The sequence below is a fragment of the Mesocricetus auratus genome, unplaced genomic scaffold (assembly GCF_017639785.1).
Source record: "Mesocricetus auratus isolate SY011 unplaced genomic scaffold, BCM_Maur_2.0 Super-Scaffold_15014, whole genome shotgun sequence".
NCBI lineage: Eukaryota > Metazoa > Chordata > Mammalia > Rodentia > Cricetidae > Mesocricetus > Mesocricetus auratus.
In genome coordinates this window covers 58,390,542-58,412,622 of record NW_024429186.1, presented here as the reverse complement: position 1 = coordinate 58,412,622, position 22,081 = coordinate 58,390,542, and the positions used below count along the sequence as shown (strand labels likewise).

The 22,081-nt window shown below is 38.1% G+C and overlaps 1 protein-coding gene across 1 annotated transcript in view; it reads left to right on the top strand.

The window, feature by feature from the left end:
• Positions 1–22,081, top strand: part of Ttc6 (tetratricopeptide repeat domain 6) — a 212,407-nt gene that overhangs the window by 168,254 nt on the left and 22,072 nt on the right. The window contains exons 23-30 of the mRNA XM_040743045.1: positions 495–644; positions 1,635–1,775; positions 2,924–3,037; positions 6,631–6,750; positions 11,669–11,742; positions 15,919–16,129; positions 18,310–18,462; positions 19,268–19,438. Of these exons, the coding sequence (XP_040598979.1) occupies positions 495–644; positions 1,635–1,775; positions 2,924–3,037; positions 6,631–6,750; positions 11,669–11,742; positions 15,919–16,129; positions 18,310–18,462; positions 19,268–19,438 (1,134 nt within the window). The remainder of the gene's footprint in view (positions 1–494; positions 645–1,634; positions 1,776–2,923; positions 3,038–6,630; positions 6,751–11,668; positions 11,743–15,918; positions 16,130–18,309; positions 18,463–19,267; positions 19,439–22,081) is intronic.

Here is a 22,081-nt window from a genome sequence, read left to right as displayed (position 1 = left end):
GGATAATGGTTAGAATATTCTTTGACTTTCCTTATTGATAACTGAAGAATTCAAATCAGATTAAAATTGGCTAGGATGACTAGATTCATTGGAAATTTGTGACACCCTTTTATCCTGAAACTGAACAACTATGTTTTTGCTGTAGTTCTTGGGCCATAAAGAAGAAATTAATGCCACTGTCAGCGGTTTCTTTGAATGAATGAAATCCAAAGAGTAATGATTGAAATTAAACGTCAAAGTCCTGTTATCTAACAACATGGACTATGTGGATGTTTATCTGGAAGTAATGGAACCTTTAATTATAAGTTTGACTGAATTCTGAGGATTATACTTGTTTATTCCACAAGGGTCTTTGGGAGAATGCATTTTACATAGTCCCTCTTCCCCAAAGAACCCTCTAGTGAAGGTTTTCAATAACAGTTCCATACCTTATTAATCTTCTGAATTGATGCGTTCTGTCGCTGAGTCGTATGTGCTTCACCGTGTTCTTCCAGGCTTATGACTCTTTTACAAAAGCTGTGAAAGCAAATCCTGAATTTGCAGAAGCCTTTTATCATCGGGGACTTTGTAAAGTAAAACTCAACAAAGACAACTCAATTCTGGATTTTAATCGGGCAATTACCCTCAATCCCAGACATTACCAGGTATTTAAATAAATGACAACAGTGATTTGGAGAATATGTTAGTTTTGGTGAAACTATTAAATACTTTATACATAATTAAGAATAAAAGGTAGCTCTCTCTCTTGCTCTCCCTCCTCCTCCTCCTCTTCCTCTTCCACTCTTCCATTCCCCCCTTTATTTTGAGACAGCTTGCCAAGGAGCACAGAATGGCCTTGAACTCAGTATGTAGCAGAGAGTAACCTTGAACTCTTGGCACTTTTATCTTTGCCTCTCAAGTTTAGAGATGTGCATTGTTATAATATCTGATGCCAATTAATTGTATTTTAACAACCCAAATTTTTTTATTTCTCTTTGGAACAAAAGTATTACTTTTAAAATAGATTTTACAGTTGTATAAATATTTTTAAAGATTGTGATATATGTAAATATTTCAAATACATTATTTGTTAGTAATTTTAATTTGAATGCTATAAATTTTATTAATTTCTTGCTTTTATATCAGTGGATTTTTCCTTCTAATACATGGAAGGGACAACAAAAATTTAGCAGATGAAATTTGGCTGGGTCTTGATGTTAGTTGTGTCTTAAATTTGAGTTGACTAAATATTAGATCATTTTACAGAATCATTAATAACCATCCTAGATAAATAACATCTGTGTGGTTATGTAGGGTAATGTCTTTTTTTCACAGGAGACTCATACTAAAGGAAATGGGTTTAAGAATTATAGTGTACGCAACTTGTTTTTAAGCAGTTTAGGGGAAAATGGAGAAAGTAAACATAGTAGACTACACACTAATGATTACTGAATCCAAGTAGTAGCCATAAGTATGAACCCTGTAAAATTATTTCAATTAGCTGTATGTTTAATTTTTTAGTGAAAAGAAATGGAAAAAACTATATTTTAATATTGTCTTTAGGTGGCATAGATTTGTTTGAAGCTCCATATATCCTGATAGAACTGACGATTTTACAAAACCATCTATCTCTGTTTTTCTCCTTCTCTGAAAAGGCATATTTAAGCCGAGTAGCCTATTATGGTTTAAAGGGCAGATACTCCAAAGCAATTCTGAATTGTAATGAGGCCATCAGACTTTATCCTGAGAGTGTGCGTGCCTATATCTGCAGGGGAGTTCTGAAATACTACAACAGGGTAAGTCATTCCTGCCAAGTTTACTAAGACCTTGGAGCTGAGACTCCTCTGCTTGTTAACTGGCCACTTGTTTCCTACATTTCCTCAGACACATGACTTGAGATTGTTCTATTTATATAATTGTGGTGATCCCTGTTTTTTGGACTTAATCTTTTACTATATATGATGCATAATATACCACCATAATTTATATTTAATTACTTGATTGTTGGACATTTGAAAGGTGCATGTATTTCATTATTCATTTTAAATATCACATTTATATGTAATGAGAACAAAATCATTGCTTGAGTTCCCTAAATACAAATTCCTGGGCAAAATATTGTGGTATCTGATGCTGTGTGGAATGATTCTTTCTCCCTGATTATATTTTTGACATATCTTCATTGCTATTTCATATGGAATACTTTGCTTTAGTGTCTTAAAGCAAAGGTGAGACCTTGCATTATATATCAATTTCACAAAAATTACTCTGTTTAGAAACGATGACATAAAGTATCATAGGAGAATGGAAGGGGACAAGAGACTGAATGTGAGTAGAAAACGTGGCTATATGATACAACAGCACGAATGGTAGGAGTAAGTCAGCCCTTCAGTGTTCACTAGAGGACTGTAGATTGCTTGCAGTCAGTATCATTTTCTCCAAGCCATATAGCAACATGGGTGTAATATTTGCTTAAATTATTTTGAGATTTTATTTTTATTTTATATTTATTTTATGAGTGTTTGCTTGCATGTATGTTTGTGTGGCATATGTGTGCAGTGCCTGTCAAGACCAGATGAGGGTGCTGGATCTCCTGGAACTGGGGTTGCAGAAGGTTATGAGCTATAGGTACTGGAAATTGAACCTGGTCCTTTGGAGTAGGAAACCAGTGCTCTTAACTTCTGAGCCATCGCTCTAGCCCATAATTGCTTAAATTTAAGTCACTGACATCCTTAATTTGTTTGTAGATGAAAGAACTGTGAGAATCCCTACCAAGATCTTCCTAGCAAACTATGTGAAAAATTAGTTTCATTGTATTAATGTTAGAGATGTTGCTTAGAATCTTATAGGAATGCTTCAAATGCTGATAGGATCACATATTTATTTTGTGATTAAACCTTGTCTATAATGATTTACCCTTCTCACTCTTCCTTTCTCCTTGTAGAGTTACAAGCTAGCTATTACAGATTTGACTACAGCTGTCAGCATGGACAAGAACAGTTACACAGCATTTTATAACAGAGCATTGTGTTACACCAAGATAAAGGAACTTGATATGGTAAATAACCATTTTAGTAAATGAGAGATTTAAAACATTCAAGAAGCAACATGTATTCAATGGCCCTTGGCTTAGACAAGCAATCAATAAACAATATTTCATAATCAACATGTTAAAGCATTCATAATCATATTAAAAGCACCTGAATTTTCTTCTTATCTCTGCCATAATCCTGGAAAAATAATTCCTATTGAAATATAAGTATGAAAGTTGAGAAACCACACAGAACCATTTCAAAATAATATTGATTTGTTTCCTAGTGCTAAATTATCTTATGCTATCAATTCATTTTCTAATGCCTGTACAAATATTCAAATGTCTATATAAATTAGGATACATTATGCAAGTATCATTTGAGTAAATGTTTAACTGATATATTGAAGTGATCACTAGCAATACAAGTTTTACAACTTGAACCCAAGCTAGATCAGTTTATGGAGGTATTTGTTGTAGAATTCTGAGATTATACATGCAACACAATGGGCTGGTCAAGGAAGGAACTCCCAGTGTTATCTCAGTTGTGTGGACAAGCCAATTCTTGGTTAATGAAGAACATGCAAACAAATCTGAATAAATGAGACCAAGATAGGTTGTAAAATATTGATGATTTTCAAGGTGCCTGGACCTCAGAACATTCTGTCTGCTCATTTTACAGACAAGAATACGAAAGTAGGGAGAGGCCACAGAACTTAACCAAGTCACACAGGCAGTTAGAAACCAGTGCTGACATTCACACATTTGTTTGTTTGTGGGTTCACAATCCTTAGGTAGCTTTACAAAACCCTCTGGCTCTAGATTGGCTGGTATGTCATTTCAAAGTGTCACCACCTCCCCTTCTGCCTACTTTCACCCACTTTCCAGCATTCCTTCCATCACTAGGCTGATATGCTTAGGCATTCTTATTGGATAGAGTTTCCTAAAACCTAAGCATGGTGGAATTTTTTGTTGTTTGAAATTTTAATAACTCAAAAGTAGTCACTGTTGGTCATTTTCAAGCACAAATACTTAAACAATAGCAAAATCAAAATATGTATTATTGAAACACAAAGCTGAATATGTATAGTGAAATTTACCCAAGTAAAATCTCTAAAGACAGGTCACTTTTTATCAAATTTGCTGTCTTTTACCCACTCTGAAAAGTTACAAGAATTTTTTCAGGCAATAGTAGACATTGGAATCTATTTTAGAATCTCTGAATCAACTAGATGTCAGATTGACTCCTATAGCCAGTGGATCTTGAAGTTAGACAGGAAGAAGACAGCTTACATGCCTGTTTTCTTCCCTCAGTGCCCACAGGGAGGAGGCTTTTACTCATGCCATGGCTCAGGATGGTTTTCTGATCTTCAGCTTCCTACATTCAGCAGATGTTTAGAACAGCATGGTGGATTTTGACTCTACTGTTCTATAATAATGAAAAAAGCAGCCATTACCCCTTATTTATGGCTTATTGTGTGACAAGAACCAAGCTAAACACTTTATCAATATATAGTCAAGGCATTTCTATTTTAGGCAGAAATTGAGGGATAGTGGCCACCATTGGGATTTCTAGGTTCTCATGTACCCAAACGAGGATTTGGGTAGCCACACAAGTAGATAATAGAAGGAAAATAGAAGGAATTAAGAGGATAAAGGCACTTCTAAGCCTGGCAGTGGATCAAGGCTAGAGAAAAGTCAAAATCTCCATAGGGCCTGAAGCAGAAGATTGGAGAAGTTGTACTATTCATGCTTCCTTTTTATTTCAAATGCTCTGCTGTGTTGGCCTTGGGAACTGTGGTAAGGGATTTCTAGACTAGTTTTATTCTTTATTTATTTTTGATATCATTACTGTAAATTGTATGAGTGTTTTGCCTAATGTATGTCTATGTACCATGTTTATGCAGTGCCCACAGAGAACAGAAGAGCTAGATCTCCTGAGATTATGCTTATGAATTGTCATTTGTGGGTGCTGGGAACCAAACCAGTGTTCTCTGGTAGAGCCCTCAGTGCTTTAACTACCAAGACATCTCTCTGGCAATCTGACAAGCTTGCCAGAAGTTCTAAAACAGATTCCAGTGGTATCTTCAATATGCAAATTTTGACCTCACATTTCTGTCATATTTGTAAGTTGACTGTAAAATGTATTAAAAGCTTAATATTCTAGTTTTGTACCTGAGGAAATAGAGTTCAAGTTAAGCAACTTTTCTTAAACTCACAGTCTAGTAGCAGAAACTGAAGCTACAAAATCAGAGAATGCTATGGCTCTCGCTCTCTTAATTAATACTTTCAGGTTAGACAACCTGGGAAACGCCTGTAATTTCAGAATGTACAGATGTGAGGCATAGGGATCATTAATTCAAGACCAATGCGGTCTCCAAAGCAAGTTCTGACAAGATGGAGTTGAGTGGCATGACATTATGTGTCTCAAGGGCCAATAAAACAAAAGAAAAACCAATCAGAAAGCCCCGTCAGTGTTCCCACGTCTACCAACCACCTTGAGCATCCGTGAACTCTCACTTAGAATCTTTATTCATGTTTAGCTGCTTGATGGATCTCTAGGGCATCTACAGACTCTATGTTCTGTGAGTCCATGGAAGTAATGAGTCAGACAACGTGTAATGAACAGTCTAGGTGTTCTTCAAGTATTGCTAAATATTTTGTGGGCCTAGAAATGTTTATATTTATATCATAGTATACACTTAGTATCTCTAATTGTACAGTACCTTTAGACACATGCGTGTGGCAGGAAATAGGAGAAAAGGGCAAACAAGTAGAAAGTTAAATTCTGTTTATTCACCATTTTCAGCTAGCTGATAATTTATTCATCCAAGAATTGACCCTTGCTTGATCAACCACGTGACTGTTTTGAACAACATACCCACCAAAAATAGTTTAGGAGACTTCACCCCTTACTTAGTTCTTAGCAGAGAAGAGACATCAGTGAAGCTTTGCCTCTTCAGCCAATGGAAAAATTAAGTGGAAGTGATTCCTTCCTTGGTGGATTTATTCTTTGAGCTCAGATAGCTTTCTTTACAAACAATGAGTAAACTCATTAACAAAGTTTGAACTTCCCTGTTTCCCTCTTCAGTCATATTGTGATCCCTTGTCATTGTGGTTTATTCATCTGTTATATTTGTGGTTTATTCATTTGATTAAAACCTACCAAATGCCTGTTACTAGGTTGACAATGGTGAAAAGATTAAACACTTGCCTCCTGCAGCTTTAGTAGGAAGGCAACAGAACTTTAAAAAAGAGTTTAAATTGCAAACAGAAATCTCCATTTTGTTTTCAAGTGAATGTGTTTTTTGGAGTGTGTGTGTATGGGAGTGGGGTGTTGAGTCCCTTCCTTCTGAACTACGCAATGCATATGTGGGTATATGGGAAGCAAACAGGCAGCAGCATCTGAACGACAGGCGTAGTGCTTGCTTATTTAAAAGCAGCACTAGCCATAGTCATTTAGCTAAAAAGACCCTTCAGGTTGAGCATAGAGTCATGTCATGTTCCACAACTGACCCTGAGATCCCGCTCTGGGTAGAAGCATATTTGTCTCAGGGTTGTGCCATAAGCAATGGTCTAAAGAGTTGCACTGTGGCTCTAAGTGGCTTTTTTATTTTTAGGCTTTAAGAGATTACGGAATTGTGCTGCTTCTTGATGCTGGAGAAAGAATAGCATTAAATACCTTCATTAACCGTGGGCTCATCTACACTGAACTAAAGGAGTATGGTTTTGCACTAGAGGTGAGCCTACCTGTGACGTAGGTAAATAACTACTTGATTTCGCACTTCCTCAGAAAATTGGTCTTTAGTGCTACAGACTAGCAGTGTTAGTGAGTGACAGTGTTAGCAAGAATGGTATTGAAATGTCTGGGAACACTAATACAATTTTTATAAAACCTAAGCACTTTCTCCTTCATTTTAATTACAGCTGAATGGCTAATGTCTTAATATTTTTTTATTTGAGTTAAAAACAAACTTGCTTCACATGTCAATCCCAGATCCCTCTCCCTCTCCCTGCCCACCTCCCCTGCCTCCCCTTCCTCCCTACCAGTCTCTCCCACTTTCCCCCAATTCCTATTCAGTTCCCCAGGGAAGGTGAGGCCCTCCATGGGGGATCTCCAGTGTCTGTCATTTCATCCAGGGCAGGGTCTAGGCCCTCCCCCACGTGTCCAGGCTGAGAGAGCATCCCTCATTGTGGGATGGGCACCCAAAGTTCCTTTGTGTGCCAGGGATAAATACTGTTCTACGACCCAAGGCCCCCCAGATTGCCTAGGCCTCCTCACTGACACCCACATTCAGTGGGTCTGGATCAGTCCCATGCTGGCCTCCCAGCCATCAGATTGGGGTCTGAGAGCTCCCCCTTGTTCAGATCAGCTGTTTCTGTGGGTTTCACCAGACCGGTCTTGACCCATTTGCTCATCACTCCTTCCTCTCTGTCACTGGGTTCCAGGAGTTCAGGTCATTGTTTAGCTGTGGGTGTCTGCCTCTGCTTCCATCAGTCACTGGATGAAGGTGCTAGGATGGCATAAAAGGTAGTCATCAGTCTCATTATCAAGGAGGGGCATTTAAGGTAGTCTCTCCACTATTGCTTAGTTTGCTAGGTGGTGTTTTTTAATTAAGACTATTGTCTCCCAAAAGAAGTATTTGGAAAACTCAACTGTTTGTCAAAATTGTTTGTACATATTTTATTCTGTTCTGTAATGTTCTTTCTCACTCACAGTTTTCTTTCTCCTGTTGAAATTTGTCAAAATAAACCAAACAGGGCAGGGCATAGCTGTGTAGAATGGTTACTGAGAACAGCCTCTTAAGACTTTAAGAATAGCCCTTCAGGACTAGAATTTATAGAAACATACTGGCAAGAAACAGGCAGTTTTCAATTTGTTGCTTTATAGAATAAATATAGTTCACAATTCTCATTTTTACCATTTATAATGACTTGACAGTAAGTTTTGAAATTAAAATTTAGAAACAAGACAAAGATGGAATATCCATTTGTAGTTAAGTGATAATCATTTTATGTATTTGTTGAAACCACATAACCTTATATAATAAAATATTTCCTTGCTGCATACCAGCTTGGATCATGGTACAAAATTATAATTTAAGTTTAGAGATAAGGACATAAATATTCAAAAGAGGTTAAATAAGACCTTTGAGTAAGTACTGAGGTAGGATCTGAATGCAGGTCCCACTACATTATAAATGTCATGTTTTTTCAGACACGGCAGTTTTAATGTTTGGTGAGTCAAGAGAGAATTACTTTTGTCTCTTCACCTATCACACATTTAGACCATTAGCAAGTCTAGTTCATTCTGTCACTGAAACAAATTTTGAAGTATGTCAGTTCTAATTTCTGTTTTTTTCTCAACCAGGAAGTCCTAGGTAAGATTTGAACTCAGATCACAGAACAGAATTTTCTGTCTCCTATCCTGCTGAAGTAATGTGCCCTGGCCATGCTGTTACACACTTATTTTGCACATGTATTCTTCACATAGCAGGCAAATGGATCGCTTTAAAACATAAAGCAGATGAAGTTATTTCTCTGCTCCAAACCTGCAATGAACCATCCCACCCGAGAAAACCTGGATTCCTGACCATTAAACCAAGTCCTACTTGATGTGACTGATGCTCACTCTACACTTCATTACCAGTCTCGTTTTCTACACACGGGCCTTTCTACTTTTGCTATTGTCTGGTGAGGCCTGGCTCCCTTCCTGCTCTGAAGTGATACACAAGCTGACCCCACACACAGAACAAAGCTCTAAGCCTTTCTTTAGTCCAAGTTTCTAACTGAATGTCCTCTTTCAATCAAAAATAAACTTAAATATTAAAAGGCCTCAAAGTAAGTATGGAAACACCCACTGCAGAGACAAGCAGAGCAATCGATAAGATATTAGACTCGAATCCAATGATGTCAATAGTTATATTAAATAGAAATGGTCAAAAGGCACCAAATAAAAGAATGGAATATGAGATGAGAATTTTGAAAAAATATCTAGTATATTCTGAGTACAAGAAACACAGTTCAAATGTAATGATAGAGAAGATACACAATAAGATATGCAAAAACCAAACAGTGATCTTTGTTTTGCGTAAAGGAAACCTGTCACTAAAAGTTAAATAGAAACATTTAAATGGTACAGACAGAGAAAAAACAATAAAGGTTATAACAGTGTGTGATAAGAAAAAATCCAAGACAAAGTCCACGGAAAAAAAGATTTTTGGAAGACTTTATAGACCGAAACCTTAGGTGGCCTAAGAACTGAACCATATAGATAGATAGTAGGCAGCTATCTGGTGTTCCCAAGACCAGCTTGCTCAGGAAGCATCTAGTCTGGAATGCCTGAGGGGCTAATGGCATGTTATGTTGCAATGGGAACATTTGCCTGTGCCCTTTCCTTCTTAAAAATCTACCAGGCGAGGCAGAGGAATTAAAAACAGATGTAATAAAAGGTCAAAGTTAGTATAGACATGATATTTATGCATCACACAGTACTGTTCAAGGGTTTTATGCCTTAAATTTAAATATATGTGAACAGCCGTAGATAAAGTATCAGAAATTTAAGGGATGCAAAGATGGTACCCTCAAAACATATTGTCATAGCTGCTTAAGGATGATGGAAGAAGGGGAAGTGTGTGTAGTGATGGCATCAGAGAGCTAAACTCTTCTGTGTAAGGAGTGAATGACTTCAAATAAGTTATATTACTCATGTGATTTAGGAGTTTGAAGACAAACCCCAGAGTAACACATATAGTTAATTGCTCTTAAGGGGTGGGACTAGGAGTAAGGAGAAGTGGAGCAGAGGATCACTGTTTAGCATTCTATAATTTTATAAGATACCACCTACAATATAATGGATTACTTCAGTAAAAATAAAAGTAATAATATAGATGCACTTTTGGATCTTTTTTTTCTTTTTTTTTTTTGGTTTTTCGAGACAGGGTTTCTCTGTAGCCTTGGAGGCTGTCCTGGAACTCACTTTGTAGATCAGGCTGGCCTTGAACTCACAGAGATACGCCTGCCTCTGCCTCCCGAGTGCTGGGATTAAAGGCGTGCGCCACCAACGCCCGGCTTGGATCATTTTAAAAATTGTAAAATAAAGCTGGTCATATTTAAATAACTAGTAAGTTGACAGAATTTGAGGATCTGGAGTCAGCATTCGCTCTAATTTCAGGTACATTGGTGGTGACAGGAGCTAGAAAGATGTGGCCATCTTTAGTTTCCAGAGAAGGGGAGTTGAGGGAGAAGCATGGTAAATTAGGGCAGCAAGCTTCGACAGGAGATGGGTAAGCATTCTCAGACATAGAATGACCATAGCTGGTAGATTGCCTGTTTATATTACTTTTAAGGAGATAATAAGGTTTCGGATTTTCATCCAGATCCTTCCATTTAGTCTGAAAATGTGCTGTTTAGCTTTAAGAGTAGGATCCCTACCTTGAGACTGGTCAGTGATGATGCCATTTCCTCTCATAGGGACCCCAGGTTTTCAATTTGACCTTCTCCCCAATCTTTTACCTCAAGTAATAGTAGAAAATCCATGCTACTTCTTGAGACAAGAAGGCTCTCCCTCTAACAACAACCAGGGAAAACTTGTGAGAAGAGGATGGGAGGGAAACGGTTGGTTGAGGTGGTGACTCTCTAGTTGGGCATTGCCTTTTGGGGCTATAGGGTGATGGTTACTTTCAAGAAGCAAGTTTGAAGGGATTTCATTTTGCCAATCTGGGTGAGGGTACCATCTCCCCATGGTTCAGGCCAGCTAAGTGAAGTAACAGCCATAAATACCCATGGAGATTCATGTTGATGCATTTCTTTTAGGAAGAACATGGCCGTTTTTATTTCCTAGAGGTTCTGGATACTGACTTTGGAAGACTTTCCTCATCATCATAGCAATGAGTAATCATGTACAGTCACTACATATGCATATAATGTATTGGTATGAAACTGACATTTGTTTTATAGGTATCATTTGACTACAAATTCAAGTTTGGTACTGTTCTTATTTTCTTTCATGCTGAAAATATTTCTGTAAGACTTTGAGCTGATTACAAACTCCAGACAACATTTTCCACTTCTGGTTCTCTGAAACAACCTTTCCCCATGGCCATTCAAATTCATTCCTGTCTACTCCCCAGATTTCACAGCCTAGAGGTAGAGTTTCCATTTCTCCACTTCAGGAGCACTTCTGAATCTTTGAGCAGAACCAAACACATCCTTTCAGAAGTCTGGATTCCACAAGTAGGTTCAGACTTAGCCAGTTGATGCACAGTACTTTGTTACTTAATGGTCCAAAAGTCGTGTAATTCCAAAGGTTCTTTTGGGGGAATTTCCTTTTGTGTCTGAGAAAGGAAGCTTCCGGTGCTATAGAAAATAAAAGGGAGCAAATGAGATACTTTATTACATACCACAGAGCAGGACTGCAGGAAAAGTTCCTGTTCTCAAGGTAGGTGCAGATAACACAGACTTGGAGTGTTAATAACAATTGGCATTCCTTGCTCCATCCATTCTCATAAGATGAGATTCTATAAAGAAGAAAGTGAAACTTTAACAAGATGTCTATTTTAATGCTTTATGTGATGTATACTTATATGGAATCAGAGTTAGAAGGAAGTTTTAAGAAAATTCATGCCCAATTAACAAGATCTTATAAAACTGTTTCAGGATTATAAACAAGCTGCACTGATAAGCCAGACTAGTGTGAGCCTTTGTCAAGCTACTGCCATGTGCCACCACAGGTATGGAGCGCCATTGTTGTCACGGGGGAAGCAAGCAAGGAGAATCAGCAGACATAACCACTCGTATCCCCATACAGAAGACAGAAGGGAATGGGAAGGATGGAGGGAAGTGTGGCTTGTGATAGGCATATAAAGAATCCTCCCATAGATCCGAAGACCCTATCAGGATCACCCTTGTGCCTTCTAAGAAACTGACTACAGCCAAATCAGCAATTTAGTATTTATATCATGCTTTGAAGATATCCATTTGATTCAATCCTATACACAAAATGTTGATTAAATGTATGTATAACTTGAAATCTCTAGGCATAAAATAGTTTGTTCAGAAAGTCCATTTCCTGGAAAAGGTGTGATTTAAAAATATTTTCAAGAAAAATTTGCACCAATAAGAGGTATTTATATATCTAACACTACTGAAAACAATATAAGAAAATGTCCACAAAATATATTAAAATCTCATTCTGAGATTTCTTTAGAAACACATTATAGACAAGGACAGTTAGAAATAACAGCAGCAACCCACAACCTTCAGAACATCTGTGCAGATTTTAATATGAACACAATATTATTGTTTAATAATAGTTTATACCATTACTTTTGGTAAGGGAAATAATACCAGTTCTTTTGGAGGAGTAAAGTGGGATGATTTATTAAATTATAGAGGTGTGTCTGTGCAAACACACAGTTTGAAGGACTAGAATAGAGTTTGAATTAATTGGGAAAATGACATTCTAGTTTGCCTTTTTAGTATGCAGATATACAGCTGCATTTCCCCATGAGAAGTAAAGCTCTTTATTGTAGGAAAAAAGTAATATAGTAGTTGCAAATTCTGCAGATGCCTTTGGGTTAAAAACTGGTCTCAGGCCTTTCATTATACACAGCCATACCTTTGTCTGTTTTGATGCATCGATCTTTGTGCAATCTGTCTCTTTAAGCACTTGTCATTCTTAAGAGGAAATGGAATGGTGACTGATGTGTTGACTTTGGTGGACATGTGTAGGCCAAAGCGCCTGAGATCATTGCATCTGTCAACATTTCAAACATCCCACAACCTCGCTCAGCCTCATTTCTGTTTAACAGCTATTGGAGTCGGTCAGTGTCTCCTCATGTTGGGCTCATGTCTTTATGAAGTTTGATCTTGGGGTACAAGAGCAAAGGCTCCTTAATGCTCCTCTGCAGTTCCAAATAGCCCACTCCTGGCAGCTCTCGGGTCTCCATTGTTCTCTAATAGAAGTGGAATTTAAATCAACAGTGAAGCCCTGACAGCTCAGAGTTTTAATTACGTGTGTATTGAATTTTCACAGTTTTACTGAACTTTAACAACAAAGAATATTTAGTGATTATAAATTTTTTAGGAAAATTATTTTGCTAGCACATATATGCTATGGAAGAATGACTTGAAACTATTGAAATTACTTTTGACTTTTTTTGCAGGAAAAACTTTTTTAACTTGGGAAATTTTATACAAATAATAAACCTTTACATTTTAGAGCTTTGATCCTTGAACTTAAGGAATTGAAGACTTTCAAGCATCCTTTGTATATTTCCAGCTCTCACTCTTGTGGTTGCCAGGAGACAACATTCCTTAAGTTGAATATCCTACTTATTGCTCAGTTTAATCACCAAAAGTGTTGTGGTATTGTGAACTTTTAGAACTCAATGAGAATGCTATCTTTGTATTTTAAAAAATAATAGCTATTCCTTGGCTGTCACAAGCTCTTATTACCAGAACACGTTTATCATGCTATTTTGCATAAGCTATTTTTAAGTCTTTAACTCTGCAAGTCACATTCTTCAGTATTTGGAGGTATTTGTGATTTGTTTGTACAATTCAGAAGGACATTTCTGGACACATCTGTGATGACTGTAAACGCAGTATGCCTGTGTCAGTGACTCAGAGCAGACACTGTAAACTCAAGCTCCTCGTGAGAGCGCTCACGTGACTTTAAGATTCAAGTCAAAACATTTACTTCAGAATAAAACTTTTAATGTACTTTGTATATGTGACAGACTATGCTTAATGACTTATAGGTCAATGAACACTCACCCTGAAGCAGTGTAGATATTCTGCCAGATCTTCCCACTGGATAACTGCCATGTTAGGGCTTACTCCAGCTGATGGGATGCAGTGGCAGACCTGTCCCCAGGAAAACGAATGTGCACTTTCTACAGGGCATCTGGCTCATTTTCTCCCATATCTATTGATACAGGAAACAGGGGAGACCCTGTCTTCAGTTCTGTCACCAGGCCTGGCTGTGGCTGTCAGTCAGGGATAATTTTAAGGTGCTTGTCAGGTGATGCTGGAAAGTCCACTTCTTCCCTTTAGGTTGTTTACTTAGTGGGGCAGACTGAATGTGCCATCAGTGTTCGTAACTGATAGATAAAACCACCCTTCACAGTGTACAACTTGCCCATCAGAGAAATGGGCTTTGACTCGCTGTCCGATTTGTTGCTTCATGCGTTTGTAATTGGTTAGGCTACACAAAGGAAAAGATTGTTGTTTATAAGCCCTTTGGCTGATTTTTTTAAGTTCCCTGGTGGGTGAGAAGAGCAGTGGATGTGATACAAATTGAATACCAATAGAATACCAAGAGAATGCTCAATGATTTATAGTGAATATTTGAGAATTACCTGTAAAATACAGAATATATAGACCATGCAGGTACATGTTGCAAGTAAATATGTCTCTACTTATTGGTGAAAATACTGAATATAAGGAAACCTGTCAGCAAATGCATTTTACAAAGAATTCCTATGCCATCTTTATTCTTGATAAATAGGTATAGTCTGTATATAGAATTGCTGATGTAATCCACCAAGATGGTACCTGGAGAGGCACTGTGATCCTGCATTCAAATGAATTGGCACACCTTAAATAGTGAGAAAGCAGTGTGGCCACCATAAATTACAGAGAGTGATTTCTGAGCAACCGCACACAGAATGAACTCATGAAGGCCATTGTCAGCCCTTGCCTGTCTGATACATCAAAGGTCACATGACTACTGCTTCAGTGTTGATCCTTGTGTGATAGTCTAGATGCCACTTAGTGCACACCTTTTGGTGGTGTTTGACCCAAAACAAAAACAACAACAACAACAAAAACATGGCCACAAAATCATGAGGGTTTTTTTCTGTAAGATTAATTATTTTTATTTATATGTATGCATGTGTGACCAAGGAGTCCAGAGAGCATCAGATCCCTAGAAGTATAATTATGAATGCTTGTGAGATACCTGATATGGGTGGCTAGCAACCCAACCTGGTCCTGCAATAAATAACAGTAAGCATTCTCAACCACAGCACCTTTCCATCCCTCAATTATTTTTGTTGCTGTTATGGACAAGCCTTGAAAAAAATACTTACTAAACAATATGCGAGGTCATTGTTTTCATTGATGCCCCCAATGAAATGGGATGTCCTTTAAGAAGAAAAGAAATACTAAAATATATAAATTTATTTTTAATGTATGATACGAATCATTCAATTATGGGGTATATTCCATAGAAGGCATTATGAGACAAGTTTGTTGTTATGTGAGAATCCTAAGTATACTTATAAAAATGAATATGGTTATGGCATCTCTATAGTGTAGATTATCATTGTATATATGGTTCTCTGTAGACTGAAGCATTATTAGATGGATTGAGACTGTAGTTTACATGGCATATGTTGTCAATATCAGTGCACGTTTTCCTGTATTGGTAATAGGACTGCCATTAGGTGTCTGTATTTTTGAATAACAGAATTCTAGAATAAAATTCTACATTGTGCTGTAAATGGGTTTTAATTTTTTATATTTATTTATCCATTTTCTGTAAACATACACACATGTGGATGCTAGATAGCTATTTCCTTCTACCATATGGGTTACTGAGATCAAACTCAGGTCATCAGGCTTGGCGGCAAGTGCCTTTACCCATGAGCCCTCTTGTGGCCCTTGAAAAGGATTTTTACTTCCCTTCTTCTCCTTACCAAAACCTCCAGCAATTCTTCTGAACTACTGTAGATCTTATAGACTTATGTACTTCCTATGATAGATAATAAAAATAAATGAATGTCTATAATTTTTAATACAGATCTTTTGGGGAAAGTCATATGCAGAAAGGATTGAACAGGTTGCTATTCAGTTCACCAGAAGGCATCATATTTTCTTTCTTTCCTTTGGCTTCTTTTCAGGATTAAGGAATTTGAAGGAGCTGTTGATTTCTTTACCAGAGCTGTTAAAATTAATCCGTGTTTTCTGGATGCTTATATTGGACGGGGGAATTCTTACATGGAGTACGGACAGGATGAAGCCCTGAAGCTAGCAAAGAAGGACTTCCTGAGAGCGCTGCATCTTGACCCAGCATCTTCAAAAGCCAGAATTAGCCTAGGCTATAATTTGCAGGTAAAATATAACACCGTTTTCAGCACTGAAAGCATCGTGTGGACAGAAAAATAGAAATATTTGACTTTTTACTGGTGATGTGGACAGATGTTATTTCTCAGGCTATGAACATGTAGTTTTCCTTTACTGTAGTATGGAGGGTAGGAGTGGGGAGCAAGGACTCAATTAACACAGAGAACATGCTTAGCTGAACCTCAGCTCAGCCAAGACTGATAGACAGTGTTGGAAGACACGGGATTGGTTGTTATCATGACCAGTGCCCAGGAACGCGTTAGAGAGAAAAGATTGCCTTCCTAGAATTAAACCTAAAATTCTCATTCTAAACACAATATAAACAATCCACAGCCCACTTAAAGAATGGATTGGAGGACTTTATGAGAGCTAGACCTGACTGACAGCCAATGCAATACTCTCACACCATTCACAGGCTGAGCACCTACAATATGGATGAGGAGTGGTTCTTAGTCCCCAGAGACAGCCTTCTATAAGAAACACAGTTTCTTTTGGATAGTTAAACTCCTTGATTGGAGAGAAAGGCACTGTTATGTGCATGAATAATTATTTGATTGTAATTGCAATAAGTGCAACACAAATAAAACAAACAAACCAAAGAGTGTTTGGTACAAAGAAACCCAACTAAGGGGTAAGAGAACTTACTGATAAATTTATATGTTTGTTGAGGTGTGAAAGACTAGTAGTAGTTCAGTAGGGGAGGGACTAGGGCTAGGATTTACTCTTGAGATGAAGGGAACAACAAAGGACACATTGTAAGAAGAGGCAGAGCAGAATGTGGTAGAGAGAGTGCGATTTTTGATGACACCAGAGAATTAAATGAAACCTGGAATAAAAATTTTGAGGTCTATTTTAAAATGGGAATATCACTAACGGGAATATCACTAATCGGAGGCACGCCATCAAATTTGTATTTTGTGAAAATCCCACTGGATATACAACCAGGAATGGGGATTGAAAAGCACATCAGTATGTGGGAGTGAATCAGGAAAGGGAGGAGCCAATAGAGAAGAGTTAGGGCCATCCATGTGCTTTTCAGGGAAATACATGTAGATTCTCTACTGTTAACCTATGACTGGGGCTATCACAGTGAGAATGGCAGATGTCAGAACAACTGATAAGTTAAATCCTATTGTGAGGTGGTTTGCAGTTTAATATTCTGATAGTGCAACCTCAGTTTGCCTACTTTGGTTTATTAGATGAACTTGTGATGGCTTGCAGATTTCGTAATACTTGACTCAGAGCGGTTGCTCCTTAGGAATCGGGATCTAGTCCTCCTTGTTGTTATATTTCTTTATAGCTTTATGTGGGAGTCACTGGGCTCAGCATGGTTAGAGTGTGCCAGCCTCTGAGACTCCGGCAGGTTGAGTATTTGAGCCCATGAGAGGAAGAACAGAAGCTGGACCATCGTGAATTAATTAACTCCCTGCCTTCCTGTGGGGAGGTGTTTAGTTGCCAGCTGGCCTGCTCTAGGAAACACTCTGTCGTCCCTCTATTAATGGTGCCTGTCTCATGACCTTTTTTCTCTTTTCTCCAGTTGGCTCCAAGGTTGTTAAAAACAGATGCTTGGTAGATTTTCACGCATCCATCTTCTGTGGAGTATATAAAGTGTTCCTAAAATTCCAGATGCTGGAACAATTCATTTGTACTATTACTCCGTTTATTTATGTAGCAATACTAATTTTGATTTGTGTGTTATGCATATATTATAGACATTTGAAATATCTACCTACCTGTCTGTCTACAAACATACACACACACACACACAAACACTTAGTGTAGACCAGGTTGGCCTCAAACCTACAGTGATGTGCCTACCTTTGCCTCCTGAGCGTATGCCTCCACTTCCAACTATTTGTGGATTTCAATGTAAGTTTTCAATAGTCAACAGACATATGGGTGTCATGTAGTTGCTATGACTTTAAGTTGTCTAAATTAGTAGACTATAAAATTAAATTTATTTGAGCATTATTTGATCATAAATACTTAAAGGCAATTAGGTCATTGAAGATACTCATTTTGTAGCTTGCTTTTTTATTTAAAATACCTTATCTTTAGTACCATCTCCAAAGTATATACATCTCCAAAGATTTTAATGAGTAAGACACAGAAACATTTGTCATGTTACAGACCGTTTCTTGTTTAATGAAATTGAATAACTATTTTAGGCCCAAGGAAAATTCCAGAAAGCTTGGAATCACTTTACTATTGCCACAGAGGCTGATCCAAAGAGCTATCTAGCCTATGAAGGACGAGCTGTGGTTTGTCTTCAGATGAGTAATAATTTTGCTGCAATGCAGGATATTAACAGTGCCATAAAGGTAAAATATATATTGATGATAATATTATTAGCATGTATTCATATCATCAATGAATGAGTCTAAGCAAGTTACTTTGTGTTACCCATTTTAAGTGAAAGGTAGAGAAATAAGATTTTGTTTCCCCAGAGTTGTGCCTAGGGTAAAGAGTTTTTATGGTTTTCTTATTTTGCAATCTAAATACATTTAAAATTTAAAACCAAATTAGAGATAATTATTCATTTTAGCAAATGCACCTTGTATGTTTCATAGGATCTGAATGTATTTTGTAATACAAAATTAATTCAAAATGGAACAGTGATGTCCCAAGTTTGAAGCAATTAGAGAACACTATAGATGCTTGATTTCTTCCTATAGTGAAGGGACAGCTTTCTCATGCTTTGAATTCTCTTCCAGATTTTTTGCTTTGTTTCTGCAATTTTGGAATATTATAGAAGCAATAAAGGGGTAAAAAGGATGGGCTTAAAGATAATTGTTTCTACATAGGACAATGAAGCATGTTACCTATTCAGTTTAATGTCTTCTCTCATTTTTAGATTAATAGGTGGATGTCCCCCTGACTATTCTTTGGAAAGGACTTGAGTAAAGCTCTAAAATTGTTTGTTTAAATGCAGCCATTCAATAAAGTGTTGACATGAAACCAATTTCTACCAAGCCCTTTATAAAAATATTTTCTCTAACTGGGTTTTACCTGCACTGTAACAGCACCTGTTCCCACATGTGGGTTTCATAACATTCATTTCACAGACATGAAATTGGACATAGATATTATTCCCAGATGCCAAATCCTCCTATGATTATGTTGCAGATCAATACTACAGCAGAATTCTTAACAAATCGTGGTGTGATTCACGAGTTTATGGGTCAAAAGCAGAATGCAATGACAGACTATGGAGCAGCAATTTCTCTGGACCCCACGTACTGGCTGGCTTACTTTAATGCTGGAAATATCTACTTTCACCACCGGCAGTTTTCTCAGGCAATGTGCATTTCATTTAACATATTCTTTTAGCATTAAATAATTCTTGTTATATACAGTTTTAAAGTGAAGGATTTATATCTTAGGTTAAAAAATGCTCTGCTCATAAAGATGCTTATAATTTTCAATTCTTACATGCTTACAGTTGTGTAGATTTGTTTTCCTTAGTGTTTCTGACCATTCAGTACTGGTCCAGTAAATACTGATTTTAATTTTCTAACATTTGGGCCATTCTCTTTACCTGTCCAGTTTCCAGGGTGGGGTTCTGTTTTCTTTATCACACTTAGACTTCCCTGAACACGCTCTTTATGCCAGAATGAGTAATCTAACTCATATTAGGGTATGTTTTTAAATTATCTGTCACATGATCACAGGTCACATTTTAGTTCTGCTTTTGTGTGACTACTTAAACTCTTGCCATTCATCTTATTCTACCTGAAACAAAAACTTGTTAGATTTTTTTTCAATTTTTTTTATTTTAAATAGCTTGTTTTACATGTCAATCCCAGTTCCCTCTCCCTTCCCTCCTCCCGCACTCCCCTTTCCCCGCAACCTCCCACCCTATTGCCAAATCCTTCCACATAGGGGATATCAGAGTCTGTCATTTTACTCTGGGTAGGGTCCAGGCACTCCCCTAAGAGTCCAGGCTGGAGAGCATCCCTCTTTGTGCTATAGGCACATGAAGACTGTTTATATATCAGGGATAGACACTGATCCACAGCTCAGGGCCCCATAGGTTGCCCAGGCCTTCTCACTGACACTCACATTTGGGGGGTCCAGATCAGTCCCATGCTGGCCTCCCCTCTGTCGCTCTGGGGTCCAAGAGCTCTCCCCTGTTCAGATCAGCTGTCTCTGCTGGTTTTGCCAGCCCATTCTTTGCCAATTTGATCATCACTCCTCTCTCTCTGTCACTGGGTTCCTTGGGTTCAGTTCAGTGATTAAGTGTGTGTTTGCCTCTGCTTCCATCAGTCACATGATGAAGGCTCCCGATTGGTTATAGACATCAAGTTCATTATCAGGAATGGGCATTCGAGGTGGTCTCTCCACTATTGCTTAGCTTGCCAATTGGTGTTATCCCTTTAGATCACTCGAGGTCGCTCTGGTGCCTGGTCTGTATTCGATCCTATGATTCCCTCTTCCCCCTATTCTACCCCCACCCACTCAGACTTCCTGTTCCCCCATGACCAACTCTCTTCCTTTTCACCCCCTCTCTTCTTCCCAGGTCCCACTCCCCCCCACTCCTTGCCATGTTCCCCATCCATTCAGGGGATCTTGTCTCCATCCGATTCTCTTGGGTGCTATGCATATATGCATATCTTTTAGGTTCTTTCCTGTTTCCCAGACTCTCTATCAGTGGAAGTGCAGACTGGCACTATCCTGATCCATGTCTAAAATCCATATATGAGTGAGTACATACCATGTTTGTCTTTTTGCGACTGGGTTACCTCACTCAGGATGGTTTCTTCCAGTGCTATCCATTTCCCTGCGAATTTCAAGATTCCATTGTTTTTTTCTGCTGAGTAATACTCCATTGTGTAAATGTACCACATTTTCTCTATCCACTCTTCAGTTGAGGGGCATCTAGGTTGCTTCCAGGTTCTGGCTATTACAAATAATGCTGCTATGAACATGGTGGAGCAGATGCCCTTGTTGTATGAACTTGCCTCATTTGGATATATGCCTAAGAGTGGAATTGCTGGGTCTTGTGGTAGATTAATTCCCATTTTCCTGAGGAATCTCCATACTGATTTCCATAGTGGCTGTACAAGTCGGCACTCCCACCAGCAGTGGAGGAGTGTCCCTCTCTCTCCACATCCTCTCCAGCATAAATTGTCTTCGGTGTTTTTGATTTTAGCCATTCTGACAGGAGTAAGATGGTATCTTAGAGTTGTTTTGATTTGCATTTCCCTGATGGCTAAGGATGTTGAGCACTTTTTTAAGTGTCTCTTGGCCATTTTAGCCTCCTCTACTGAGAATTCTCTATTTAGCTCTGTACCCCACCTTTTAATTGGATCCTTTGGTGTTTTGGAGACTTGTTTCTTGAGTTCTTTGTAAATTTTGGAGATTAGCCCTCTGTCAGATGCAGGGTTAGTGAATATCTTTTCCCATTCTGTGGCCTGCCTTTTTGTCTTTTTGACTGTGTCCTTTGCCTTACAGAAGCTTTTTAATTTCAGATGGTCCCATTTGTTAATTGTCGATCTCAGTGCCTGTGCCACCGGTGTTATGTTTAGGAAGTGGTCTCCTGTACCAACTCGTTGAAGAGTATCTCCCACTTTCTCTTCTAAAAGTTTCAGTGTGGCTGGATTTATGTTGAGATCTTTGATCCATTTGGACTTAAGTTTTGTACAAGGCGATAAACATGGATCTATCTGCAGTCTTCTGCATACCAGTACCCAGTTATGCCAGCACCATTTGTTGAAGATGCTTTCTTTTTTCCATTGTACAGTTTTAGCTTCTTTGTCAAAAATCAAGTGTTCATAGGTGTGTGGGTTAAAATTAGAGCTTTCAACTCGGTTCCATTGGTCTACCTGCCTATTTTTGTGCCAATACCAAGCTGTTTTCAGGACTATAGCTCTATAATAGAGCTAGAAGTCAGGTATGGTGATGCCTCCTGAAGTTCCTTTATTGTATAGGGATGTTTTA